Raw genomic sequence first — 27,254 nt, 5'->3', positions numbered from 1 at the left:
AGTCCAGGGCCTCAGGTTGGGAGAAGCCAACGCCAAACACTGCTGGATAGATTCCTAGCCAATGTTGATTTCTGCGTTTTAGGGGGTTGGACTAGAAAACCCTGGGGTCTCTTCCAACGCTGTGATTTCTGTGTTTGGATCAGCCTTTTGGCTAAGATCTGCTCTTGTTCGTTTGATATCAGATACGTCCTCTACTAAATGGATTTTTGGAGCTGGGAGATGGCAGAGGGACCGGCTCCGTCTGCTCCCCATCTGTGGAGTGTTTTTGTGGGTTCAAAAAGTAGAGGGAAGCAACATTTGCAAACTTATCTCTCTATTCAAGAACGGACAACTTCCAAGAAGTGCTCCTTCGAAGCTGCAGCTTGCCTGCTTCTCTGAAAACGGGCTGATTCTCTTTGCTTCAGATGAAAAGGGGAGACAAAAATGCACGGAATTAGGATAATTGGCTCGGGAAATAGAAATTCTTCCCGGGTCTGGTGTGGGGCCTCTTTGACCATCTCCGGAAATGTCTCTAGAGGAGGCCTCCGGCCGACAACTGTAAGAGCAGGATGAGACCCCTTGGGCCCGATCCTGCAGGCTCTCCTGACTTTCTGGTCCCAAAGAAATGACCCTGAGCGAGGGAGGATTTGAGGGGCCGCCAGAGAGAACTGGGAGGGTGGACGTTTTTGTCCTCAGTTGGGGGGGCTCAGGAGGGCGTCTCCAGGAAGTGGGCTGGGAGGGCCCCCGTCACCCGACGTTCTCCTCTTTCTCCTTCTTCTCAGGGATTGCCGGGACCTCAAGGTGCAATGGGACCTCATGGGGAGAAGGTGAGCTGGGAGGGACTCCGGCTTGCTGACCGAGAGGGGCAGCGACGCTGAACCCCAAAGCAGGGAGGCGGCCACTGGGTTAGGTTGGGTAGGGTTGGGTTTTAGGGTTGGTTTTGGGTTTTGGGTTGGGTTTTGGGGTTGGGTTGGGTTGGAATGGAATGGGTTTTAGGGTTGGGTTGGGTTTTAGGGTTGGAATGGAAGGGGTTTTAGGGTTGGGTTGGGTTTGAGGGTTGGGTTTGAGGGTTGGGTTGGGTTTTAGGGTTGGAATGGAAGGGGTTTTAGGGTTGGGTTGGGTTTTAGGGTTGGAATGGAAGGGGTTTTAGGGTTGGGTTGGGTTTTAGGGTTGGAATGGAAGGGGTTTTAGGGTTGGGTTGGGTTTTAGGGTTGGAATGGAAGGGGTTTTAGGGTTGGGTTGGGTTTTAGGGTTGGAATGGAAGGGGTTTTAGGGTTGGGTTGGGTTTGAGGGTTGGGTTTGAGGGTTGGGTTGGGTTTTAGGGTTGGAATGGAAGGGGTTTTAGGGTTGGGTTGGGTTTTAGGGTTGGAATGGAAGGGGTTTTAGGGTTGGGTTGGGTTTTAGGGTTGGAATGGAAGGGGTTTTAGGGTTGGGTTGGGTTTTAGGGTTGGAATGGAAGGGGTTTTAGGGTTGGGTTGGGTTTTAGGGTTGGAATGGAAGGGGTTTTAGGGTTGGGTTGGGTTTTAGGGTTGGAATGGAAGGGGTTTTAGGGTTGGGTTGGGTTTTAGGGTTGGAATGGAATGGAATGGGTTTTAGGGTTGGGTTGGGTTTTAGGGTTGGGGTGACCATTCTTGGGCTAATGGGATTTTCTCCTTCAGGGCCCCAGAGGGAAACCTGGACTTCCGGGGATGCCTGGTTCCGATGGCCCGCCTGTAAGTACCTGTCCCTCACCTCTGCCTCAGGCCTCCCTTGGCTCAGTGCCCCCCCCCAGCAAAGACGGGAGCCATGTTGAACAGGAAGTAGCTGGTGGCCGTGTCCTCTACCCTTCTTGGAGTCCCCACTGAAGAGAGAACGCTGAGAAGCCACTGTTTCTGTCAAGGGGAGGACAATGTTAACATGATTATGCTGGGGATTCCTAGTTGCCATGCTGGACGCCAGTCCCCGCTCCAACACCTTCACCCACCCGTGGTCATGACTCTGCAACCATGTTGCAGCAGTTTCGTGGTCGGCCTACCCAGCAACGCAAGCGGGTTGGGGCCCTTATGAAAAAGAGCAGGTGTCCATAAGGCCCCTGAGATCCCCCCAAAGGGTGGCCCTTCTGTCCTGGTGGCACCACAAAGTGTCACAGATCAGCCTCCCACAGGGTAAACTGTGAAATGTTGGCATGACGGCCACTTTTGGGGCCCACAGGGGGCAGTTCGAACAGGAAGTGTGCTCTTTGCATTCGCTGGTAGCTATGTTAAACAGGAAGGCAGCCATATTAGACAGGAAGTGAGTTGATGTGGCAGCCATGTTAAACAGGAAGTGAGTCGATGTGGCTGCCTTGTTAAACAGGAAGTGAGTTGATGTGGCAGCCATATTAGACAGGAAGTGAGTTGATGTGGCAGCCTTGTTAAACAGGAAGTGAGTTGATGTGGCAGCCATATTAGACAGGAAGTGAGTTGATGTGGCAGCCTTGTTAAACAGGAAGTGAGTTGATGTGGCAGCCATATTAGACAGGAAGTGAGTTGATGTGGCAACCATGTTAAACAGGAAGTGAGTTGATGTGGCAGCCATATTAGACAGGAAGTGAACTACGGTCAGTAGTAGTAGTAGTAGTAGTTATTATTATTATTATTATTATTATTATTATTATTATTATTATTTCAATTTACATACGGTAGCACCCTTGATCCCAGGGTGGTGTACAACATTAAGGACATAATTTATGCAGTATAATAATTAAAACACAATACAGAGCATAATGATAAAATAATCGTAACCATTCCACCTCCCACATTTTACATAGCCTGCTAGTCATATTAGACAGGAAGTGAGCTGCTGCCCCATCCTTTGTGCCTCCTCCTGGCATTTTCCAGCTGAACTCCCGTGTCCCCAAAGGGCTTCCCCCTGGCCCTGGGCAAAGAAGGCCCTGGCAGACTGGCATGGAGAGTTGCCCTCTCCCCAAATAGTGGGGTTCGACAAGGAGGCAGCGATCCAAGTCCCGTGGATTATTAACTCAACTCCTTCTTGCTCGCTCTCTCCCTCCTTCCTTTCACCCCGAAACCTTTTTCTTAGGGCCACCCTGGCAAAGAGGGGCACCCAGGCACCAAAGGAAACCAGGTGAGAAGGGGCACGTGGCAGCAGTCTAACCGGGGGGGGGGGTGACGGGGGAAGTATGGAGTAGCGCCCTGAGGCTCTCCCTGCCCACGAATGGCCATAGGCGGCAGATCACCAGGCATGGGAAACGGTTTCTCTGAGCCACTGACACCCTGTGGGTCTCTGCTGACAGCAATGGGTCTTCAAGAGGGAGAACAAGCCTTTCCAGGGCAGGCAAGCAGCTCAGTTTCCAGACCATAAGTGAAAAAATATCCCAGGAAGAGCAAAGTACACACAAAAAATATGCTTTTATTTTTGCACTCCTGCTATGCCCTTTCCAGACACTAGGTGGCAGGAGGAATCGACACAGAGAGCAGTGCCTCCTTTTCCATCCAGCAGGAGGCAGTGCAGTCTCACACATACAAGGACATGCAGCACTCCGTTAATCTGTGGAACTCCCTCCCACTGGAGGCGGTGATTGACAGCTGCCAACCTAGACGGCCTCAAAACAGGGTTAGGCAAATTCAAGGAGGAGGAGAGGGCTCCCGATGGCTACTAGCTGGAATGCCAGTTGCTTGAATCCAGAATCCAGAATTGCGTTCGAATCCTGCTTGCCGATTCCCCACAGGCGTCTGGTTGGGGGCTGGACTAGACGGTTAGGTTCTTAGGCCCTTATGAAACCCAGGTTTGCATGCACTTTGAAAAGGCCTCTCTTGGAGGGACCTTCACAGACACACAGCGTGGAAGGAGAGGGTTGCATCCTGAGCAACTTGGTATTTCTGCCTTGCCTGAAATCCAGAGATATGCCGGGAAAACGGGGGGGGGGCGTTGAGGGGCGGAGGGCAGCAGGGTCGGTCATTTCCCCATCCTGCCTCTTAGCAAACACAGGCAGAAATCCAGCTTCGACTGGCATGGAGAAGGGGAGCCGCCAGCTCCTGTTGAATTTCAGCCTGCCCTGCAGCTCTTAAAAGTCATGCTGGTAAACTGATGGATTTACAGTGGTGCCTCGCAAGACGAAATTAATTCGTTCCACAAGTTTTTTCTTCTTGCGAGTTTTTCGTCTTGCGATGCACGGTTTCCCATAGGAATGCATTGAAAATCAATTAATGCGTTCCTAGGGAAACCGCCTTCAGACTAGGTCCGGGGACAGTCTGTCCCCCGACCTCTTCTGAAGGCTGGGGGGGGGACAAGGGCTTTTCTTCCCACCCCCAGCCTTCAGAAGGCTGTTCTGAAGGCTGGCGGTGGGAAGAAAAGCCCTTCTTCCCACCTCCCGCCCCGCAAGCTCCGGGGACAGGAGGGCTTTGCTGCCGACCGCCAGCATTTTAAAAGCCCCTGCTGTCCCGGGGCGATTTTAAAATGCTGGCGGGCGCTTCGCTCCCGCCCTCCAGCATTTTAAGATCGCCCGGGACAGCAGAGAAGTCTCCGCTGTCCTGGGAAGGCAGGCGGGGGGGAGCAAAGACTGAAGGCCGGCTGTGGGCGAAAGTCTTTGCTCCCGACCGCCAGCAATTTAAAAGAGGTCCCCGGAGATTTCCCTATGGGCTTTCGTCTTGCGAAGCAAGCCCATAGGGAAATTCGTCTTGCGAAGCAGCTCAAAAACAGAAAACCCTTTCGTCTTGCGGGTTTTCCGTCTTGCGAGGCATTCGTCTTGCGGGGTACCACTGTAATAAGACACAAATCCAAAACTATGGTACAGAAACAATGGGAATGCTTAAATGAATATTCACACAAGCAAGGCTCAAATGCGAAAGTTTGGTTGTGCTTAGACTAACCTTGTGAAGAATATAGAGAACATAAAGATTTGACGGACTATGAAAGAGCTCAAGGAAAAGAAGTGACCGAAGAACAGGTGTAAAGGTGAAATGAAGAGACGTGTGGTGAATGCGGTGGAAGGCTACAGGAATATTTTAATTAGGATTCATATGTTGTAATGTTTGAAGTATAAATTTGGTATTATTGATTAGGGAAAGTATTTTTCCCCCTTTTTTTCTTTCCTTTTATCTTTCGTCTCTTTTCTTTTCTAGTCTGCATGTTGGAAAATACGTAGACAAATGTGTTTACAGCGTTATGTATTGATTTTTGTTTCTATTTCTTTTTTCTTTCCTTGTAATATTTAATAAAAACTAACTTAAAAAAAAGTCGTGCAGGTGGGGTAGTGGAGGAGCGGAATGAAATTTGCTGAGAGGCCCTGACCCCTGAGGGTCTTCCGGTGGGCATTTCTTTTTTGGGGAGGGTCCCTCCTTGTGATTTCTCCTCTGACCAGCTCCTCCTCTCTCTCTCTGTTCCCCCTTCCAGGGCCCATCAGGTCCTCAGGGGCCAGTTGGCTACCCAGGGCCTCGCGGGGCGAAGGTAAGCAAGCACCTGATTGGCTCGTGGGACTTGGCAGGGCTGGATTCCCCACCACCCTTTGCTTCCGAGGCACAGGGCTGCTCTCTCCCTTTGGAGCCTTACAGAAGTTGCAAGGGGCCCCTGGAGGCCATCTAGCCCAACCCCCTGAAGCCATCCTTGCAGCCTAGGACCCACATACCTACAGGACCGCCTCTCCTGGTATGCCCCACGGAGGACCTTAAGGTCCACAAATGACAACACTTTGGAGGTCCCAAGTCGCAAGGAGGTTAGATTGGTGTCAGCTAGGGCCAGGGCCTTTTCAGTACTGGCCCCGACTTGGTGGAACGCTCTGTCACAAGAGACTAGGACGCTGCAGGACTTGACATCTTTCTGCAGGGCCTGCAAGACAGAGCTGTTCCACCTGGCCTTTGGTTTGGACTCAGTCTGACCCTTATGTCCCCCCCCCCCTTATGGTCTTGATTTATGGGCCACTTTTAAAATGAGGCTGCATTTCAAATTGCATTTTAACGTGTATTTTAAATTGGTCCCCCCCCCATTATGTTTCTACTGTAATTTTACTGGTCTTAGCCACCCTGAGCCCGGCTCTGGCCAGGGAGGCTGAGGTATAAATTATTATTATTATTATTATTATTATTATTATTATTATTATTATTATTATGATATAAGGCGGAATATGCAGTCAGAATGAAATAAATTGAGAGGGCCCCTCCCTCGCTCCTACGCCGCAATTTGTATTTTTCTGCAAATATTTTTCCTTTTCTTCAGTTGGTGGGTGGTATACAAATCTAATAAGGGACGCGGGTGGCGCTGCGGGTTAAACCACAGAGCCTAGGACTTGCCGATCAGAAGGTGGGCGGTTTGAATCCCCGCGACGGGGTGAGTTCCTGTTGCTCAGTCCCTGCTCCTGCCAACCTAGCAGTTCGAAAGCACGTCAAAGTGCAAGTAGATAAATAGATACCGCTCTGGCGGGAAGGTAAACAGCGTTTCCGTGCGCTGCTCTGGTTCGCCAGAAGCGGCTTAGTCATGCTGGCCACATGACCCGGAAGCTGTACTCCGGCTCCTTCAGCCTATAGAGCGAGATGAGTGCGCAACCCCAGAGTCGGCCACGACTGGACCTAATGGTCAGGGGTCCCTTTACCTTTTTATACAAATCTAATAAATAATAGTAATAAGAATGGTTGCACACCTTGTAACTGTCCTGGGAAAACGGGGGGATTTTTATTTATTTTTTTGCATTAGAAAATGGTGCTGTGATCTCACACCACAATCTTATCCCTCAAAAGTGCTGGGTGTGGGGGGGACATTACCGCACGCAAGTCATGCAATTAATTCGGAAGCGTTGCCCGGAAGACATGTGTCCCGGTTTTGGGCCCAGACCTGTTGGGTAGGAGAGACAAGGGCGGGTATGGCTGGGGGGGGGGGAGGCGGGAGCCTGGAATATAAGACACGCCATGGATAATGTCTCTCCCGAAACCCCTCTCTCTCCTCGTAGGGAATGGACGGCATTCGAGGTTTCAACGGCCACAAAGGCGAAAAGGTGGGTTCTTGGGAAGGGAAGTGGTGGATCAGAAAACAGCAGCAACATCCCCCAAAACCCACATTTCTGTTCAGCTACGGAGAAAACATGAAATTCCATAACTGTAGGGTTTGGAGGGTGTCATCTAGTCCAACCCCCCACAATCGCAGCCAAGGAATCGCTGGCAGGTGGCCATTGTTGTAAACAAATAAATCTGCCCCTTTTCCCTTATGGGGTATCCAAGAGGCCATATAGAGTCCTTACGTAGGATCATTATTGGTAGGAGAAAATAACAGAAGCCAACCAGAGAATATTGAGAAGCAAAGCAGCTAGTAAGCCTGATCTTTATTGATCTGTTGCAACAGGGTGCTCCCCTCACCTGCAGGAAAGGACGAGGAACCCAGAACCAAGTTGTGCCTGCCCTTATTTTTTAATTCCCTGCCCTGGAGCTCCAGACCACCCCTCCATACATCATACATACACCACAGAAGGGGTGTAACCTAAGACCACCCCCCCGATGCATCATACCTACATCACAGAAAAGGCGGTCTACAGCAGAAATCTGAGTGCGTTGTTTATCTTGTCTGACAGGTTACCTGTTAATGCTCACTTGATTGGATACCCTGGGGAGCCTGGCCAGTCTCTTGTAATGACAAATACTTAGTTCCAGGTCACACGCTCACAGCTTATTCATACACAGACAGACATACCCTTAAGACAGGATTTGTGAAGGAAAAGACAATGGCGAGGCGTTTCCATTTTCCTTTGACCTTGCAGAGAAAACATTTGCTCAGTTTGGGAATCAAAATGGTTTCAGGTCGGTGCTGATCTATGTACATGCTTGTACACTTATGAACATTTAACTTATATCTAAGACCTCAAAATTCCTATCACACCATCCAACCTGGGGGTGGGGGGACAGAGCCTGGGGTCCCTTTGGGGTTCTGAGTCTGTAGGGTCCCTGAATCCCTCTTAATGCCACTCCCCCCCCTTTTATTTTCTGCAGGGGGAAGAAGGATTTCCTGGTTTCAAGGGCGACATGGGCGTGAAAGGGGACCGGGTAAGTAGGACAAGCCCCCTCCCCACTTGCACCCGCAGCCCCCTCCCCTGTTTCTTGTTCCTGCCTCATTCTCTCCCCCCCTCCCCCCGATCAGGGCGAAGTCGGCGTCCCAGGATCCCGAGGCGAAGACGGCCCCGAAGGCCCTAAGGGCCGCACCGGACCCAACGGGGACCCAGGTCCCATTGGGCTCGTCGGAGAGAAGGTGCGGATTCCGGGTTGGGGGGTGGTGGAGATAGAACCGTAGAGTTCTGAGGGCCCTGCAGTGGTCATCTAGTCCAGCCACAGGTGGAGGTGGACTGGCCCCCCTGTGGTTTTATAATTCGTTGGGAGCCGTCCGGCAGGGAAGCCCAGTCAGATGGGTGGGGTACAATTATTATTATTATTATTATTATTATTATTATTATTTCATCTGGTTTTACTCCTTTTCTGGGTTTTGGGCATCCTCCCTGGGGGTATAAGGTCTCCTTGCTCACTTTATTTTTTACATCTCTCTTTCTTGCAGGGGAAACTGGGTGTTCCGGGTCTCCCTGGGTATCCCGGCCGACAGGGACCTAAGGTCAGTATTCCTCCAAATTTAGGTAGTTGACCTGCCTTACTGTTCAGGGAATTTTTTCATGTGTGACATTTTAGTGTATTTTTAATCTTTGTTGGAAGCCACCCAGAGTGGCTGGGGTACAAATAATAAATTATTATTATTATTATTATTATTATTATTATTATTATTATTATTATTATTACTGACTCCAGTTACTTTTGCTCTTGCATCCCCCCAAAAAGATATCTTCTCACCAGTGTGTTTCCTTCAGCAAATAACAGCCATAAATCAATTATGAACACAGAAATATTCGCAATATTCAGCCATATTCCCCGGATTCTCTGTAAAAACGGAGCAATCAAAGGATGATTCGGGGGGGTCGTGGGAGCCGTTTTCTTCCCCTACAAAGAAGGCGGGATAAATTTTCCCTGTGTGAATCTGTACTGGCCCCCTTGTGGCACCACCGCTACCCAACACTGTGCCCCCTAATAATGGGGGTGGAATCGTCCCATCTCCTTGCAGGGAGATACGTTGTGTCCGTCCTCCTCCCGCCTCCTTCGTGGCCCCTGCACTCTCTGGGCCCCCCCACTCTGATTTTCATAGAATTGTAGCGTTGGAAAGGACCCCCTGATGCCATCTAGTCCAACCCCTTGCGATGTCCTGGCCGGTCCATTCCGAAAGTCCTCTTCTGCCTTGTCTTAACCGCCTCTTCCTTTTCCTCTTCAGGGCTCTCAAGGCTTTCCTGGCTTCCCCGGGACGAATGGCGAAAAGGGGGGACGGGTAAGTGGCCCCCTCCTCCTCAAGGAGCTCCCAGCCCCCCCCATCAACTTATCTTTTGGGCGGGCGGTTTCGGAAAGATGTCAGATTCGTTAAACTAAATAGTTTCAAATCGATTGCTGCTGTTCTGAATTTAATTTTAATTTTTTTTAATTAAATTTTATTATATGTTACCCCCCAAAAAGGGGGGGGGGAAATAGAAGCAATACATAACCATACATAAAACCTACTCAGTTTTCCAGAATGCAGACTAGAAAAGAAGAAAGATGAAAAATAAAAGAAACCAGCAAAAACGGAAAAGAATGAAGAGAAAAAATGCTTTTCATGATCAATTATTCCAAATTCACACTTCAAACATTATGATATATAAGTCCTAGTTGTAATATTATAAAAGACTTCCACCACTGTTCTGAATTTTACGGCGGCGGCGTCTTCCTTGGGTGTTGTGCAGATGGCTGTTCCAAACAGTGCTTTTTCTAGGGTTAGGGGGAGCTGGGGGTGAGTCTATGGAATGTAGGGCCCCCCAAAAGTGAGTGACTGTTGTAAAGGAAGCCTGAGTTCCAATCCTGCCAAAAGGTGTTGGAGCAGCTGGGGGGGGGAACTAAGCCCCTTTTGCAGGATGAAGCCAAACTGTGTTGATTAGTCGCACAGCTAGAAGGAGGGAGAGGGAGGGGACGAGGGGGGGTTAAATGTTTGTGGGGTCCTGCTGTGGATCATCTGCCTTTGTTCCTCCTTGCAGGGGATCTCTGGGAAGTTGGGACCCCGAGGCGAGAGAGGCCCCACGGTGAGTAGCCAAGGAGGAAGGTGGCGTGGGTCAAATCGGGTGGGGGGCAGTTTTTGCCTTCCTATTCACTATCCCCATTTCACTCCCCACATCTTAATGGACAGTTTGGGGGTGGGGAGGCGGGACCCACACATACTGTCTTTCCCACCCATGGGAAGGGGCGACAGGTCAGGATCACCCTAGACCTAAAATTCCAGGGCCCAAGCCTGAGATGTGGGGGGAGGTCCTGGTGATATGCTGGGGGGCAGATGGTGGACCCTAGTGGTTCTTCCTCTGTGTGTGCTCCCTCCTACTGGTGAGAGCGTCTGCAATAATATTCAGAGACGGAGGTTAATTGGGAGAGGGGAAGGGGGAGCGGAGGGGGGCAGAATCCCCTGAGAGCGTCTGCAATAATATTCAGAGGCGGAGGTTAATTGGGAGAGGGGAAGGGGGAGCGGAGGGGGGCAGACTCCCCTGAGAGCGTCTGCAATAATATTCAGAGACGGAGGTTAATTGGGAGAGGAGAAGGGGGAGCGGAGGGGGGCAGACTCCCCTGAGAGCGTCTGCAATAATATTCAGAGGCGGAGGTTAATTGGGAGAGGGGAAGGGGGAGCGGAGGGGGGCAGAATCCCCTGAGAGCGTCTGCAATAATATTCAGAGACGGAGGTTAATTGGGAGAGGAGAAGGGGGAGCGGAGGGGGGCTGACTCCCCTGAGAGCGTCTGCAATAATATTCAGAGGCGGAGGTTAATTGGGAGAGGGGAAGGGGGAGCGGAGGGGGGCAGAATCCCCTGAGAGCGTCTGCAATAATATTCAGAGACGGAGGTTAATTGGGAGAGGAGAAGGGGGAGCGGAGGGGGGCAGACTCCCCTGAGAGCGTCTGCAATAATATTCAGAGACGGAGGTTAATTGGGAGAGGGGAAGGGGGAGCGGAGGGGGGCAGAATCCCCTGAGAGCGTCTGCAATAATATTCAGAGACGGAGGTTAATTGGGAGAGGAGAAGGGGGAGCGGAGGGGGGCAGACTCCCCTGAGAGCGTCTGCAATAATATTCAGAGGCGGAGGTTAATTGGGAGAGGGGAAGGGGGAGCGGAGGGGGGCAGACTCCCCTGAGAGCACTTGCAATAATTTTCAGAGACGGAGGTTAATTGGGAGAGCGGAGGAGGGGAGGGAAGGACCCCCCACCCAAGAGGATCTGCGATACTGGCAACCCCCGTATTAGGCGCCACTGATACATGCGCGATCATGCGCTGAACCCGGAAATGACCGTAAGGGGGGCGGAACTGGATCCCCTCAGATGGGAGGGAGGCTGCACTGGGATGAGTTGCCCCCTGGCTCTCCGGATCACTTACTTCTCTCTCTCTCTCTCTCTCTGCCCCCTGTTCTTCTAGGGGCCACGAGGCCAGCGGGGGCCACGAGGGGCCACAGGGAAGTCTGGAGCAAAGGTTGGTTTATGGGATATGGGGCTCTTTGTCTCTGGACTCAGCTCTACAGCTGCAAATATAACATTTAAAGTGTGTTTTAAGTGCATTATACAAACGTGACAGTAGATGGCGATGTTGAGCTAACCGCAAGTTCAATATATATCTTAAAACGTTTTTTAGAAAAGCATTTTCACAGCGTGTTTTATATATGTTTAGATTCAGCCTCCCTTTCCAGGGGCCTCCTGGGTTCTCTCAGGGCTGGCAGGGGCGATTCTGCGTTTCTAAATAGCTTCCTTTTCATCTCATCCTCATGCAGGGCACCTCGGGCAGCGAAGGACCAGCCGGGCCCCCCGGGGAAAGGGTGAGTAAACAGGAAGGAAGACGGGGGGGTTAAGGAAAGATGGAGGAGGAGGAGGAGGAGAAAGGAGCCCCCAGTGAGAATCTCAGGGAATTAAGAGAGCACCGAGGCTCAAATTTAAAAGCGCACGACATGTGAACATCCAGTAGCGGGGAGTTCCAAAGGTCACAGCTGCCTTTCCTCAGGCATCGCTGCTCTGGAATCTGGGTGGTAGTGGCGCATCCGGATCCAGCACAACGTTTATTCATTTTATGTATTTGTTTTGTGACATTTATTTACTGCTTGACTGTAAACAAACAAACAGCAGCCTCAATATGATTTGCAAAGAAAGAAGAATAAAATTGTCAACGAGAAAAATTCACAGCAATAATTTAGGACAATAATTTAGTTAAACAAGCAGATTAAAACTCACACCACTTTCCAAGCCCCTAAGTATAAAGTTTTGAGCACGGCGAAGGCACCTGCCTGCTATCAAGTGTCAGGGAGTTCCCAAGGGCAGGCCCTGCCCGACTAAAATTTTGAAATTGTCAATGTTTTGTTACACGTTGCCGGTTGCTCTCTGGGTGCTGCTGCTACTTAGGGGTCGGTTTCCCCTGCGTCACCGTCTGCTTAGTCAGTAGAGCATGAGACTCTTGATCTCAGGGTTGTGGGTTCGAGAAACATGTTGGGCAAAAAGGATTCCTGCTTTTTTAATTATTCTTATATATCACATTTGTATACCGCCCTGTGCCCACAGGCCTCAGGGCGGAGACAACATAAAATCACAAAATCCAAAAATACATAATAAAAAAACCAGTAAACCCCCCCCCTCTTACAGGGGGTTTGTCTAGATAACCCTTTGGGGTCCCAATGATTTTAGGAAGGCTTCCGGTTCCTCCTCCGCCAGCTGCTTCTCAATGTTTCCTTCTCCTTCTGCGTCTTCCGCAGGGTCAACCGGGACCACAAGGACCAAACGGATTCCCTGGGCCAAAAGGACCTCCGGTGAGTTCTCGGTTATCTGCCCCCACACTCTGCCCACCCCCACCGGTCATCCCCCCTCCGGCCACCCACTGAGCCTCTTGTCTTCTTTCCCCACAGGGCCCCTCGGGGAAGGACGGTCTGCCCGGACACCCTGGCCAGCGGGGAGAAGTCGTAAGTTACTCTTTGCTTACTCCTTGCTTATTACTCCTAGTACTCCTACTCCTGGTACTCCTACTCCTACTCCTACTCCCTCTCCTCTCCCCTGCTGACTGGACGACATCGCTGCAAGGCGGATCTGTTGGCTAACCGAACTCCGAAGAGCAACATTCGTTTCCTTATGAAAGTTCAGCGGTACCTCGGTTTTCGAGCTTCTCAGAAGCCGAACATTTTGGTTTCCGAATGCCGTAAACCCGGAAGTACCATATTTTCCCCATCTTTGAATGCGCCTTCGAAGTCAAATGGCTTCCGCTGCATATTTTTCAGTTTTCACCATTGAAATTGACGCTCTCCCTTTGCGCCTCGGTTGTCGAATGTTTTGGAATCTGAACGGTCTTCCGGAACGGGTTACGTTTGACAACCAAGATAACCGCTGTAATTCCTACCATAGAACTAGTTCACAGCGGTTTGCAATCATATAAAGGTAAAAACCATTAAAGAAGTGAAAGCAAGCCAAAGAATTAAAAACAAACGCTAGCAAACCATCGCAGAAGGACCTATTCGTAATCACCTGGTGGAATCAAAAGGTTTGCAGCAGGCGTTGAAAAGCTGGTAGGTCTCCAGTGGCAGAGAGTTCCACAGGGCTGCGCCGATGACACCGAATCTTTGGCTTCTCGTTGTGGTCAAATGAGCCTCACCAACTTGGGGAATGACCAACGGCACTCAGGAATTGAGCTGAGCTATAAAGGTTCAGACAAGCCCTTAAGTGACCTAGAACCATTCGCTTCCTCAGGATTCCCCAACAGTTAAGACACTCAGAGTTGAGTGACTCTGAGTGTCCTTTTTTTTTTTTTGCTTTTGCGCTCTGCACACACTCGGGGGTTTTCACGCATTTGACGGCTGGCCCTTGGTGCGTCGAAAACCCTGCTTTCCAATGGATCCCCCTCACTCCTCCATCGCATCTCATCTCACTTCTGACACCATTGTGGACACCAGGTCATTCAGGAGGAATCCCACCCAGGGGAAACGAGAGAGTTGTGTTGTAAACAAAATCTGCCCCTTTTCCCTTATGGGGTATCCAAGAGCCCATATAGAGTCCTTACGTGGGTTCCCTATCTGTAGGAGAAAATAACAGAGGCCAACCAGAGAATATTGAGAAGCGAAGAAGCTAGTAAGCCTGATCTTTATTGAACTGTTGCAACAGGGTGCTCCCCCCACATGCAGGAGGACAGGAGGACCCAGAACCAAGGTGTGCCTGCCCTTATATAGACATTTTAAATTCCCTGCCCTGGAGCTCCAGACCACCTCTCCATACATCATACCCACATCACAAAAAGGGCGGTCTACAGCAGAAATCTGAGTGCATTGTTTACCTCCTGTCTGGCAGGTTACCTGTTAATGCTCACTTGATTGGATACCCTGGGGAGCCTGGCCAGTCTTTTGTAATGACAAATACTTAGTTCCTGAGCCAGGTCACAGGCTCACAGCTTATTCATACACAGACAGACATACCCTTAAGACAGGATTTGTGAAGGAAAAGACAATGGGGAGGCGTTTCCATTTCCCTTTGACTTTGTAGAGAAAACATTTGCTCAGTTTGGGAATCAAAAATGGTTTCAGGTCGGTCTTCCTGCGCTGATCTATGTATGTGCTTGGTTGGTACGTTTATTATATATCTAAGACTTTAAAATTCTTATCACAGTTGTAACCTCCCTCCTTCTTTCTCTCCCTCACAGGGATTCCAAGGCAAGACCGGACCCCCAGGAGGGCCGGGGGTTGTGGGTCCTCAGGTAAGGAGACGGGGGTCGCTCTGCTCCTCCCCAGCACCAGAGAGCAGCCAAAACACCAGACCCTGGGAGGGGACAGTCAGAAGATGGCAAGGGTGGGGCGTGTTCTGTTTTAATTGCCTGTATTTTAACAGATTTTGGTATTTTATATTGTTTTAGTTCTGTTTTGAGTTTGATGACTTTAAAACAATTACATTGAATACCTTTCTAGTTTAGTTTTATATAACTTTTTATTAGTTTTTTAACATACCATTTTCAACAATAATTGAACATACTTATTCAATTTTTTTGACTTCCATCAGTCCTGTCTGAAAATTTTCCAGTCTAATCTCCCAGCATGCATTTCTTATTTTTCCTATTACATTTCAAACTCATAACCAATATCTCTATCTTTTTCTACTTTGTAACGCTTCGTATATTTCTCCTTACAAAACTTCTTGTAGTCCTACTAATGTAATTTGTTGATTACAGTTGCTCTTCAAATAATTCAATATACTTTTTCCAATCTTCTGTAAATCTCTAGTCCCTCAGGTTTCAAAGCCTTCCTGTTATTTTGTCCAATTCTGCGTAGTCCATTAATTTTGTCTGCCATTCTTCTTTCGTCGGAATTTCTTCTTGCTTCCATTTCTGGGCTAACAAAACTCTTGCCAGTTTAGTTTGATGTCTTAATTGGTTGGAAGCCACTCAGAGGGGCAACCCCGTCAGATGGACAGAATACTATTATTATTATTAATATTATCTTATCTGTGCAAGCTGCATTGAGTCCTGGCTTGGGGGAAAGTCAGGATATAAATGCAGCAGCAGCAGCAATAACAACAACAAATCATGAATAAATAAATCACTAATAATATAAATAATAATAAATTCTGCAGGGTGGGGAAGGGGTTGCTTGTGGAGGGCTCCTTCCTTGCTCAGGGGATTCAATCCTTGGAGGTTTTTAAGCAGAGGTTGGCTGGCCGTCCGTCATGGACACTTCAGCTGACATTCCTGCATTGCCCGGGGGTTGGTCTGGATGAGTCCTGGGGTTCCCTCCATAACCTACAACTCTCTGATTCCTTGGCAGGGCCCCGCAGGAGAAACAGGCCAGATGGGGGAAAGGGGTCACCCCGGCCCTCCTGGGCCTCCCGGAGAGCAAGGCCTGCCTGGACCCTCTGGGAAAGAAGGTACAAAGGTAAGCCCTTGGCAGGGGGAGCGGGGTCTGGGTGCGAGGGCAAGGGCTCATGGGCAGCCCAGCAGGGGGAGGTGGGGGTGGGGTTACGGGAAAATTCTAGATGTGAGGCTGCTCAGTCACCCAGCTCATTGGGCAGAGCCTGAGGGTCCCTGTCGAATAATAATAATAATAATAATAATAATAATAATAATAATAATAATAAATTTTTTATTTATACCCCGCCCTCCCCAGCCAAGACCGGGCTCAGGGCAGCTAACACCAAGTAGAAAAACAATTGATTAAAGTACAACTTAAAAACAAGATTAAGCACAATATTAAAATGCAGCCTCATTTCAGTAGAAATTCAAATTGAAAACTTTTCGGGGATGGTGACGTCAAATCTTCACCAAGGCCAACTCTCCAGACTGGTCCTACATGGGCCAGAAAAAATGCCAGGGATAAAGGAAGGAGTCCAGCCACCAACCAGAGCAAAGACCTGTAGACAAAGGTTTACTGCGCAACAGGTTCAAAGAGGAATTTAGAACTCCGAGGATGGGGTGATAAGGACTTTTAAAAGTTTCCCACCGTATCCCAGAATACAGTCCATACAGCATCATTGACACATCATTGCTACATCACTGACATGTCACAAAAGGGGAGGGGTAGACAGGGGTTAGGGCCGCGGGTGGCGCTGTGGGTTAAACCACAGAGCCTAGGACTTGCCAATCAGAAGGTCGGTGGTTCGAATCCCCGCGACGTAAATTAAATGACGCATACACATTTCCCCTTACTTTTTAGGAGGGAAAAGGTGTGTCTTATGGAGTGAAAAAAAAAGGCATTTTAAAAGCTAGGTAACTTCCCTGAGCTGTCAAGTCGAAAGGATGCATTTATGCATAATATCTGTAACATTTAACAACGTTAAAGATGTGGGCTCCCCCCTGTAATTTCCATAACAGGGGCGTAACAGGCTCCCAAGCTCTCTGAGGGACCCACTACCTTTTCCGGGGACTCATGGGGTGAAAACATCCAAAGCGGAACCCCTTTCCGGGGTGCCTTTTTGGGGTTCCAAGCACTGTGTGTTAGTTAGGCTCAAAAGAGGAGGGAGGAAGCTCAAACTTTCAAAGGTCTAGAAAACTTCCTTGGAAATCCCCTTCGCCCTCTAAGCCCCGCCCCTGGTATCACAGGCCCCGCCCCTTAGCACCCAGGCTCCGCCCACTGCACCCCATAATTCTGAGCCTCGGGATAGCTGCCCCTCTTCCCCCTTCGAGGATCCTGCCATGATAGATTCAGGCCCCCCAGCCCAAGAAGAGGGGGTCTGGGGTTTGGGGGGCTCCGGACAGGATTTTGGGGGGGTCAACGTGTCCTTTTCCCCCTTCTGCATTTCAGGGCGACCCCGGCACCCCCGGAGGACCCGGCAAGGATGGCCCCGCTGGGCTGCGAGGCTTCCCCGGAGAGCGTGGCCTGCCTGGAACTGCCGTACGTACTTGTGGGGGGGCGCTCCTTCCATGGGGTTGGCCTGGGAAACGTAGCCTGGGTGCAGGGGGGGCACGGCGTTTTGCGGGGCTACCATCCTGCCTGCTCTGAGGGCTGAGATTAAACTGCCAGGAGCTAAATGTCTGTAGAAAACACTCAAATCCAGCATTGCAGGGTGTAGCCACTCACGGTGCAACAATATAAGTCTAGTCGGTAAGAGCATAACAAATTAAAAGTTAAAAACAAACTTGGGGTTTTTTTTTGGGGGGGGGTCCTCTTCATTTGCCTGCGTGCACCAGGCAGAATAGAAAGAATTTCAGCAGGTCTGTGAAAGTTGGCACGGAAAGGGCCCCCTGATTCTCCAGTGGCAGAGAGTTCCGCAGGTTAAGCACTGTCTGTTGGAGGAGATGCCAGGAGACAGGGACTTACGTTCACATGTGGTGGGGGTGTAAATATGTACAAGTGTTTTTTTTTTGGCAAAGGGTGTTTAAGGAGATGACTGAAATCACGGGGTTAAAGCTGACCAAAAGTAGCATTATTATCAGTTTACAATGGGACGGAAGGTTCGCAGGCTAGGAATTTATTGACAGCTGCACGAATTATTATAGCCAGGAAGTGGAAGGGGCAAGGTGAATATAAAATGGAAGAGTGGTATAAAGAGGTGTGGGATCTAGCTATTAACTATAAATTAACATGCCATTAAGGTAAAGATGGGGAATATGCAGGAGGAATGCTTTTGAGGAGATACGGAAGGTGTTTGCAGAATTTGTACTGTTGAAACGGAAAGGCGTCAAACCATCGCAGGAGGTGTTGAAATTTTGGGAGGCTGGATAGTTACAATGGAGTGGTTATATATATATGGGGAGCACTGTCTGAGTGGCCAGAGAAGGGGCTTCTTTGTCTTGGGGTGTGCCCCCCCTTTTTAAATCTTGTAGGGAGCAAACAACTCCCTCGAATAGCCCCACTGGGTACCCGTTTGTTCCGGATGCAACAATGACTTAGGGCCAGGCTGTCTGAAAAACCGTATTCCCTCTTATAAGGCTGCCCAGGTTTTGAGATCTTCGGGGGGTGGCTTTTCTTGGTCCCACCACTCTCCCAGGAACACTTGGGGGGGAAGGACAAGGCCTTTTTGGTGGTGGCTCCTCCCAAGCAACTTTGGAACTCCATGCCTGGGGACCCCAGACTGGCTCCTGCCTTGTTGTTTTTCTGCTGGCAGCTGAAGGCTGTTTTATTCCTACACTTAAGGTGTGTTATTTTAGGGGGGGGGGTGAAGCTTAAGTTTTGCAATTTTCTTCAAAAAGGGGTCTTAAAAATATGTTTTGGGGTGTGAGGCATTCAAATCTGCTATTATTTTTGTGACTGGGGAACATTAGATGCAGAAATCCATGGATTGCTTTCGGAAAACCAAAGAATTTAAATTTAACCTTCTGAAAATGTCAGGTGGTGCTAAATAATAATTATTTATATTATGTATTTATTAAATAAAAAACCAAAAAAAAATATTAATATATAATATAACTGCAAGTGCCTGGTAATAATTTTTAATGATTTCTATTCAATTTTACACACATTTTGCTTACCAAGCAAAACTGAGTCATATTAACTTCACCAAAAGACCTTTTGAATTCCCAAATTATGTTGCAACTTTTTAGCACCCCTCGTTTTTTGAATGTGAGCATTGAACATTTCACCACAGGCCTCTGGGATCTGGCCGAGTTTGTTTTCTTGGTTTTTTTTATTTTAGGAAATGGCTTTTCAATTGTGCTGTGCTGTTTTTATTATCTGTATTTTAGCAGGTTTGCTTTAATTCTATTAGAGTTTAATTGAACAATGACCTTTTGCATGCTTTTAGCTTTTTGTATTTTACCTGCCGAGTCCCAAGCTGGGGTAGAAATAAATATAAGGCAATAATAGTATTATTTTGGTTAATTGGTTTATTATTGTTGCCATTATTTAGTAAATTGCTTATACCCTTTTTAGATTCTTTTAGCTTCTTAACTGAAAAATAGAATTATATGGTTGCATCTCGGGGTTGCGGTTCGTAGCAAAAAAAGGCAAAATAAAACCCCACATTGCCCTCTTCAGCAGTGACTTCAGAACAGAGGGACTCCCTGCCACTTGACCTCCACCTCCCGCACCGCCTTGGCCCTGCGGCCGGCGCTGATCCTTCGTTTGCTCACCTGGCTGTTTATATTTTACTTAGCTGTGATTCCTGCTTCACAAGGGGGGGGCGGGTTGGGCTAGATGACCGCTAGGGTCCCTTCCAACTGTGCCATTCTCTTATTCTGCCTTATTGGTGAGGTTGCCTAGCCCTTAGAAGTCTCTGCAGCACTTCAAATAAATAAAAGGGGAGAGAAGAAGGACTGGGCAAGGGGTGGGTGTTTTGTGCTTGTGTGTCTACTTGTTGGCCTGCCTCAAACTTTTCCCTCCAACCCTGCAGGGCGGACCTGGACTGAAAGGCAACGAGGGACCCGCCGGACCCCCAGGACCCGCCGTGAGTGTTTCCTCCCCCCCGCCTCGGCCCTGACGCACCGACCCAATGCACGCCCTGCAGCCACAACTCTGCCCTTCTCCTTGGCACCTCCTGACCTGCCGACTGAGCTCTGCACATGCCCACGAGACCACATTCACACCCGTATCTAGGAAGAAGTTCAGTTCTTCCCCAGTTTCTCATCCCCGCCCCCCCAGTCTTCCATTCAGCTCTCCACATTTTGCAGCAATTTGTGTGCTTTTTTATTTTTTAAAAAGCACAATAGGTTATCATCAGAGGATTTTTTGTCGCCAGCCTTTTCCCCCCAGCCTACAGAAGAGCACCTGCATTTAAAATAGAGAATAAATAAGCCCACTGAAACATTTCAATAGTGGAGAGTCAACCCAGGTGGGGAGGGGAATTTCTGTCTACATGGGTCTGTCGTCGTCTCCATGTTGGATCTTGTGTTTGGTGAGAGTCTGCGCCAGCTTTGAGCATCCCACTGTGCTGGGGTAGTGCAGGGTGGCTCCAGCAGAGGTGCTCTGGGTGCGAGCCCCTTTTCCCCATCACTCAGCCTCCCTTCAGGACCCCCTTTTCATCTTGCCTTCCAGGGATCCCCAGGGGAAAGGGGGGGCCCAGGGCCAGGTGGCCCCATCGGACCCCCAGGAAGACCAGGCCCTCAAGGACCTGCCGGCTCGGCTGGGGAGAAAGGCGTGCCTGTGAGTAGGGGGGAAGGGGCAGGACTCATGGGTCTTCTCGGGAGGAAGGGAGGGTGGAGGAAAGGCAAGCAGAGCGGGGAGAGGGGCAGATGGTGGGGTACGGCAGAGGGGACCCCCAAGTTTTTCTGGAGGGAGGGGGAATGTAATAAGGACCCCTCAACACTCCCCGGATTCCTGGGTCATGTTGATTAGAATCCTAGAATTGTAGGCTTGGAAGGGACTGCCAGGGGTCATCCAGCCCAACCCCCTTCAAGGCAAGAATTTGGTAGAAGAGACACAGAAGCTGCAAGTGGCGCTTGGCGTCAAGAACTCTGGGGCACCCCTGGGAAAGGGGGGTGGGCGGTTGAGATTCCGGGGTGAGTCTCGGGGGGCCCCCTCCTCACTTTCTCTTTTCTCCCCCAGGGCGAGAAAGGTCCCATTGGCCCCGCAGGCCGCGATGGCGTCCAGGGCCCCGTCGGGCTGCCTGGCCCCGCAGGACCTCCGGGGGGCCCAGGTGAGGATGGCGACAAGGTAAGAGTCTGGAGCGCGTCTCCCCTGCCCATTGCCCCGGCCTCTGGGCTGGGCCTCCCCGGCTCACTCTCTCGTTCTCTCTCTCTGCAGGGCGAAGTGGGCGATCCTGGCCAGAAGGGCGGCAAAGGAGCGAAAGGGGAGCACGTACGTTGGGGTTCTCTTGAGATCTGCGGGGCAGGGCCACAAAATGCGTTGGGTGGGGCTCTTCCTCTCCTGCCTCTCCATCCATGCCATTCGCCTCTTTCTCTTCCTCCCTGCAGGGGCCACCGGGACCCCCTGGCCCACTGGGTCCTCTCGGGCAACCAGGAGCCGCAGTAAGTCCTCAAGTTCATTTTGCCACCTTGTGTCTGGTGTCATTCAGGAATTTTAAGAATGCCCCCCCCCAAATCAGCACAGTTATGGTTGGTCATATTCAATATAGTGGCCAGTTTTATCTGAACAGAGGGTTGCCTCCAGCTAAATCTCCAAACTTTTGGGGGCAGCTACACTAGTTCAATGAGCTTCCCATCATACCCTGTCAAAAGCATTTTTCAGAAGAGCGGTTTGCACGACCCACTAAGGAAAAAGCAAGATGAAAATTGAAACCGCCATGAAGAATTGGGTCTCTTTCAGAAGAAAAGGAAACTGGTTTAGTTGAGAGTGATTTAGTTGTGATTCCCACATTGTGTTTTTTTTTGGGGGGGTTCCAGCTTGGGTGACCCTTGAGTGCCCTTTCTATGATTCTTGTCTTTCACCCTTCAGGGCGCAGACGGAGAGCCTGGAGCGAGGGGCCCCCAAGGCCACTTTGGCGCAAAGGGGGATGAGGGAACCCGAGGGTTCAATGGCCCCCCAGGGCCCATCGGCCTGCAGGTACGCCCAGGGACACCCTGAACGGAGGGTCACACCTCTCCTCCCCCCGTCCAACCCTCCAACCTGAACCCAATTCTCCACTTGGTCATTCAGCCCCCTGGGTGGCCTTAGACCAGTCACTCTCTCCCCACCTAACCTACCTCACAGGCCTGTTGTGGGGGTGAAACGGGGGGGGGGGGAATCATGTACTGCCCCACCTCAAGCTCTGCAGAGGAATGAAGGTGGGAGAGAGATGTCATGATAAATAACCACAATTGATCTTGCCTCTTGACAGGGTCTGCCTGGACCATCTGGGGAAAAGGGGGAGACGGGCGACGTGGGGCCCATGGTAAGTGCTGCCCCCGTGCCCCTTCTCTCTCTCTCTCTCTCTCTCTCTCTCTCTCTCTCTCTCTCTCTCTGTTCCAAGGCACCCCAATGCTGTTTTTTCTCTATATTTTTATTTCTATTTTAAAATATATACATTTCACTGATTTTACAATCATTTTGACATTTTAAAACTTGGTTTCCTTCCCCCTCTTGCTGCAGTTCCTTAAATTTATTTTTAATATCTTCTGCGTGTCCAAATTCATTTAATTTACTAATTTATTTATCTTATTTAAATATATACTCTTATGTGAGTGCAGGTTATTACAATTAACCCTGCCAGTGTTCTTATCTGTCTACAATTTATCTGTAAATATTCAATAAACCATTTCCGCTCTTTTATAAAAAGTTTGTTATCTTGATTTCTTATTCTTCCGGTAAGTTTCACCATTTCTTCATATTCCATAAGTTTTTGTATCCATTCTTTGTTTGCTGGGACTTCTTCTTCTTTCAATTTCTGGGCAAGTAACATTCTTGCTGCTGTAGTTGCATACATAAATAAGTTTCTCTACAATTTAGGTAGTTCTGTCCCTATAGAGGCGCCCCTAATGGTGGTGTTTTGGGGTTCCTGTTTCTAACTGCATTGCAGGTTTCCCACTGGGGTACTTGGTTGGCTCTTTGGCAACTAACCCAGCTGCCAGGCCCTTCTCATCTTCCTGTGGAACCTCCAGGTCCAGCAGCAGTCTATCTCGACTCCTAGGTTCTTTGGAGCATTTGACCACTGTGAGGACAGGAAGGGGGCCTTGATGTTTCCTCTTGGGCCTGACCCAGCTGATTTGGAGCTCTTCGGCTCTTTTTACATACATATCTGCCGGACGGCTGGTTTGCTGCCTTGACCAGGCATGGCTGACTTGTGGCCTGCAGGCCAGAGCTGCCCCATGGGAAGTGGCTTCCCAGCTGCTATAGCTTTACCCCCTGATCAGATTTTCTTGGATTTTGGCTTATCTGCTGGCTGCCTGGCAACGCTCTGGGCACCTTCCAACTCTCCCTCTCCTTGAGAGTTAACAGTGTCTTCCCTGGGAAGGAGGGGGGCCGGGCTGTCCTTTCCAGACTCTGACAGCCAGCTCTCATCTGCAGAGTCAGCCCCTTGCTTGCTTAGCTCAACTTCTGAGGCTGACTGTTCTGCTGTGCTCAGGGGGGGCACGTTCCTGCAGGCCAGTACTGCCCCATGGGAAGTGGCTTCCCAGCCGCTACAGCTTTACCCCCTGATCAGATGCAGACATAAAAGATCCCTCTGCCTGCTCTTGACCGATCCCCATGGGCCATCTGTCAGGGATGCTTAAGATTCCTGCCTTGTGGGGGTGGACTAGATGACCCTCGGGGTCCCTTTATCATTGCTGCGGTTCTATGATCTTAGTGTGAAGACCAGAAGGGTGAGATTGGGGACTAAGCCCTCTGCCTGCTCTTTAAGAGGTGAAACTGTGTATCGCCCCTTTGAGTTTGGGAGCCTAAGAATAAGGGGGGGCATCTTTTTCTGAATATTATGGAAATGAAAGCAACGGGGGTCTCTTGCCCCCCTCCCTCTGCCTGTCAAAAGCAGAGTGTTTGCTAAGAGCAGCACATTGGTCCTTGAGTCGGACCTGAGCATCGATCACCCACATAGCGGGGCTCAGGTGCTAATAATAAATACACTTCTCCATGCAGGGACCCCCTGGACCCCCCGGACCACGTGGCCCAGCCGGACCTTCTGGAGCAAATGTGAGTGTATTTCTCCTCCCCCCCCCACAACTGCTACACCACCACTGCCCATTAGCTGATATTCAGCATGGACTTCTAGTCTAACACTTTGGGGTCTCTTTTTCCTTCCAACGCAGGGTCCCCAAGGCCCGCCAGGCGGTGTAGGAAACCTTGGCCCCCCAGGACAGAAGGTGAGTGGCTGGGAGACAGGACTCCTGGGTCCTCTGGGGAGCTTAGTTGGGAGTGGGTCCTGGGAGCCAGTATCCCTGTGTGTTCTGAAAAGCGAATCTGGTTTCCCTGGAGCAAGAAGGGAACGAGGAGGAAGCAGCTGGAGGGAATGACGCCTGGTTTCGGTTGTCTCTATACTAATGCACAGAGCATCATGGGAAATGAACAAGATGAACATCCAACTGTACGATCCTATGATGCACTGAGTAGGGTCTCTGTGTGTGTTTGGGGGTCTGGGGATGAGTGGGTATTGATCTCCTCTTCCTTGTTCTTGGTTCTCTGGATGGCAGATGAGCTGTGAGTCTCTCAAACGGATTCCCCCCCCCTTAGGAATCTCGCTCCCCAGATATTCATGATCCCTTCCAAATCCCCCCTATTGCCCCCCACTAACAAATGAAAGCTCTCTTGAGCCTGTTATATTATATTCACTGTTCCCAAGTCTATTTACAATGGGGGGCGTGTCCTGGAGAGAACCTCAGGGGCCAGGTTGAGAGGTCTGGAGGGCCTGAGATTCAGAATGAGTAAAAATACACACACTGGCTTGGAGTAAATGAAGAATGGAGGATGGGAAGAGCTTTGGATAGGGCCAGACCCACGCCTACACTGCCCTAAATATCCTTCTGTCGTTTCAGGGTGAGGCAGGAGAGCCGGGAGGTCCTGGCGTCCCTGGAGAACCTGGTGGCAAGGTAAGAGGCCCCCTCCCCCCCTGCCCCACCCACCACCTCTGCCACCACCATTGCGACACCTGTCCTGCCCAGCACCCCTGATGGGATTGATTGACAGGAGTGAAACCCGCCTCCTGGTGAGGGACAGGGGAGAAGAGTTCGATTCTCTCCCCATTTGAAGGCAAACCACCTCAACTCCCCAAAACCTTACGGGGACCAAAGCGCAGAAGAAGCACCCTTTGAAATGTTGCGTTGCAACAAGGTGCCCCAGCTAAATCATCTACACGAGGGGGCAAAGATCAGTGCAGAACAACAGAAAAAAATGGGCAATATGGGGGGGGGGAATTGTCCATTAACATCTTAGAGACCAACTAAGTATGCTCTGGGTAAAAGCTTTCGTGTGCCTGCACACTTCTTCGGATACCAGCAGTGCATGCACATGAAAGCTTATACCCAGAACATTCTTAGTTGGTCTCTAAGGGGCTACTTAGAGGGTGGCGCTGTGGGTTAAACCACAGAGCCTAGGACTTGCCAATCAGAAGGAAGGTAAACGGCGTTTCCGTGCGCTGCTCTGGTTCGCCAGAAGCGGCTTAGTCATGCTGGCCACATGACCCGGAAGCTGTACGCCGGCTCCCTCGGCCAGTAAAGCGAGATGAGCACCACAACCCCAGAGTCGTCTGTGACTGGACCTAATGGTCAGGGGTCCCTTTACCTTTACATTTAAGGGGCTACTGGACAATTCTTTTACTTATTTCAACTGCATCAGACCAACATGGCTACCTACCTGAATGGGCAATATTGTTATCAATTCATTTAATTTGTGTCCTGCCCTTCCTTGCTTTGTGCCAGAGGAAGCCGCTTTGCCAAAATTTGTGGGTTAGGCACAAACGGCATGCAAAAATGCCCGTGGGAGGAGAAATTTGTACTAAAATGCTGTGGGAAGGACTTTGAAAAAAATTATGAATGTGTGAAAACGTTGGGAAGCAGGCGAAAGACCGGAGAAACAGGAAAACCAGAACCAGTCCATGATCCAGGTTCCCCGTACAGAACTTTAATATCTGACATTTTCCCTCCTGGCCCCTAAAATCCTTCATGGCCCTCCATAGACGCTTCCTTCCCACAGATGCAAACGACCCACTGCCTAATCTCAGTGTGACCACCTTTTCTCTCTGCCCCTATTCAAGACCCAAATTTAAGGGCTTGGTGGCTGGACCAGGCAAAAAAATCCTTCTGGCGTCTCCTGCAGTGGCCAACCCAGCCCCCCCTCTGCCCTCCCCAGAGTCCCCCTCCCCCCCCACAGCCCCTGGCATTTGGAGGGTAGACTGCCCCTGGAGCTGGAAGCCATTTTGTCTCACCACCATTCCTCTCCCTCTAGGGCCCACGGGGAGAAAGAGGAGAGAAAGGCGAGGCTGGAGCTGCTGGCGTGGCCGGGCCCCCTGGTGGGAAGGGCCCCCCCGGAGACGACGGCCCCAAAGGGAACCCCGTAAGTGGTACTGCAGAGAGAGCGAGTGGGGCGAGTCCTGCCTTGCCGGGGTTGGGCTAGATGACCCTCAGGGCCCCTTCCGACTCTGCAATTCTGTGATTCTCTGTTTCTATCTCCACTTGATTTCATTCCATCCTTGGGGGGAAGTTCCTTAAAATTGGAAAGGGGGCTGTCATTGAATGGGATGGAAAAGGTAAAACGAAGCCATGTGTCTGTTGGGAAGGAATAGCTGGGCAACCGGGAGCGAGGGCTTAATCTCCTTTTTTAAATATATCTTTATTAATTTAAAATAAATACATTTATGAGGAAACAGACGTACATACAAGTAAACAAACATACAATCCAACAAAAAACAACAGAAAAATCAAACAAACCACCACACTATAAAATACAAGAAGGTTAATATAATTATCATCCTATATACTCCTGATACACAATTATAAAACTTACAGAGAAGAAATTTAAAACTGACTTCCAATTAATCTCACTGTACTTTATCTATCCATTACAGTTACATATTTCTTATATAATTTCTTTTTACCTCCCTACAAACTTATATTTATACAGTACAGGGATCAGTCTAATTCTGCCAAGATGTTTCCTTTTATTCCCGAGTTTTCCAAAGATTCTTTAAAGATTCCCCCAATCCTTATAGACTTTTTGTTTTGATTGGCCTAATCTCCATCTCTCACTTTTTTAGGGTCCAGTTGGTTTCCCTGGAGATCCGGGATCCCCTGGCGAAATGGGACCTCGGGTGAGTCATGGGACCCCTTTCCCTAGGAGCCGCCACAGAAGGGTCAAGATCTGACCCGGGGGGCTGACCGTGACTTTGTTCCCCTCCTTCCAACAGGGCCAAGATGGAGCCAAAGGCGACCGGGGAGAAGACGGAGAGCCGGGAGAGGCGGTAAGGGCTCTAGGTCTGGCCGGAAAA

General features: G+C 49.9%; 1 protein-coding gene across 1 annotated transcript in view; it reads left to right on the top strand.

The window, feature by feature from the left end:
• Positions 1-27,254, top strand: part of COL11A2 (collagen type XI alpha 2 chain) — a 114,935-nt gene that overhangs the window by 69,468 nt on the left and 18,213 nt on the right. The window contains exons 24-53 of the mRNA XM_082211213.1: positions 762-806; positions 1,638-1,691; positions 3,037-3,081; positions 5,350-5,403; positions 6,896-6,940; positions 7,926-7,979; positions 8,074-8,181; positions 8,482-8,535; positions 9,241-9,294; positions 10,031-10,075; positions 11,443-11,496; positions 11,792-11,836; positions 12,761-12,814; positions 12,911-12,964; positions 14,686-14,739; positions 15,800-15,907; positions 17,273-17,362; positions 19,800-19,853; positions 20,441-20,548; positions 20,951-21,058; positions 21,149-21,202; positions 21,319-21,372; positions 21,800-21,907; positions 22,182-22,235; positions 23,915-23,968; positions 24,085-24,138; positions 24,808-24,861; positions 26,216-26,323; positions 27,024-27,077; positions 27,174-27,227. Coding sequence (XP_082067339.1) covers positions 762-806; positions 1,638-1,691; positions 3,037-3,081; positions 5,350-5,403; positions 6,896-6,940; positions 7,926-7,979; positions 8,074-8,181; positions 8,482-8,535; positions 9,241-9,294; positions 10,031-10,075; positions 11,443-11,496; positions 11,792-11,836; positions 12,761-12,814; positions 12,911-12,964; positions 14,686-14,739; positions 15,800-15,907; positions 17,273-17,362; positions 19,800-19,853; positions 20,441-20,548; positions 20,951-21,058; positions 21,149-21,202; positions 21,319-21,372; positions 21,800-21,907; positions 22,182-22,235; positions 23,915-23,968; positions 24,085-24,138; positions 24,808-24,861; positions 26,216-26,323; positions 27,024-27,077; positions 27,174-27,227 — 1,935 coding nt within the window. The remainder of the gene's footprint in view (positions 1-761; positions 807-1,637; positions 1,692-3,036; positions 3,082-5,349; positions 5,404-6,895; positions 6,941-7,925; positions 7,980-8,073; positions 8,182-8,481; positions 8,536-9,240; positions 9,295-10,030; positions 10,076-11,442; positions 11,497-11,791; positions 11,837-12,760; positions 12,815-12,910; positions 12,965-14,685; positions 14,740-15,799; positions 15,908-17,272; positions 17,363-19,799; positions 19,854-20,440; positions 20,549-20,950; positions 21,059-21,148; positions 21,203-21,318; positions 21,373-21,799; positions 21,908-22,181; positions 22,236-23,914; positions 23,969-24,084; positions 24,139-24,807; positions 24,862-26,215; positions 26,324-27,023; positions 27,078-27,173; positions 27,228-27,254) is intronic.

This window comes from Podarcis vaucheri (genome assembly GCF_965113315.1).
Source record: "Podarcis vaucheri genome assembly, chromosome: 2".
NCBI lineage: Eukaryota > Metazoa > Chordata > Lepidosauria > Squamata > Lacertidae > Podarcis > Podarcis vaucheri.
Note: the sequence above shows the minus strand (reverse complement) of the source record. Positions and strands in the feature narration are given on the sequence as shown.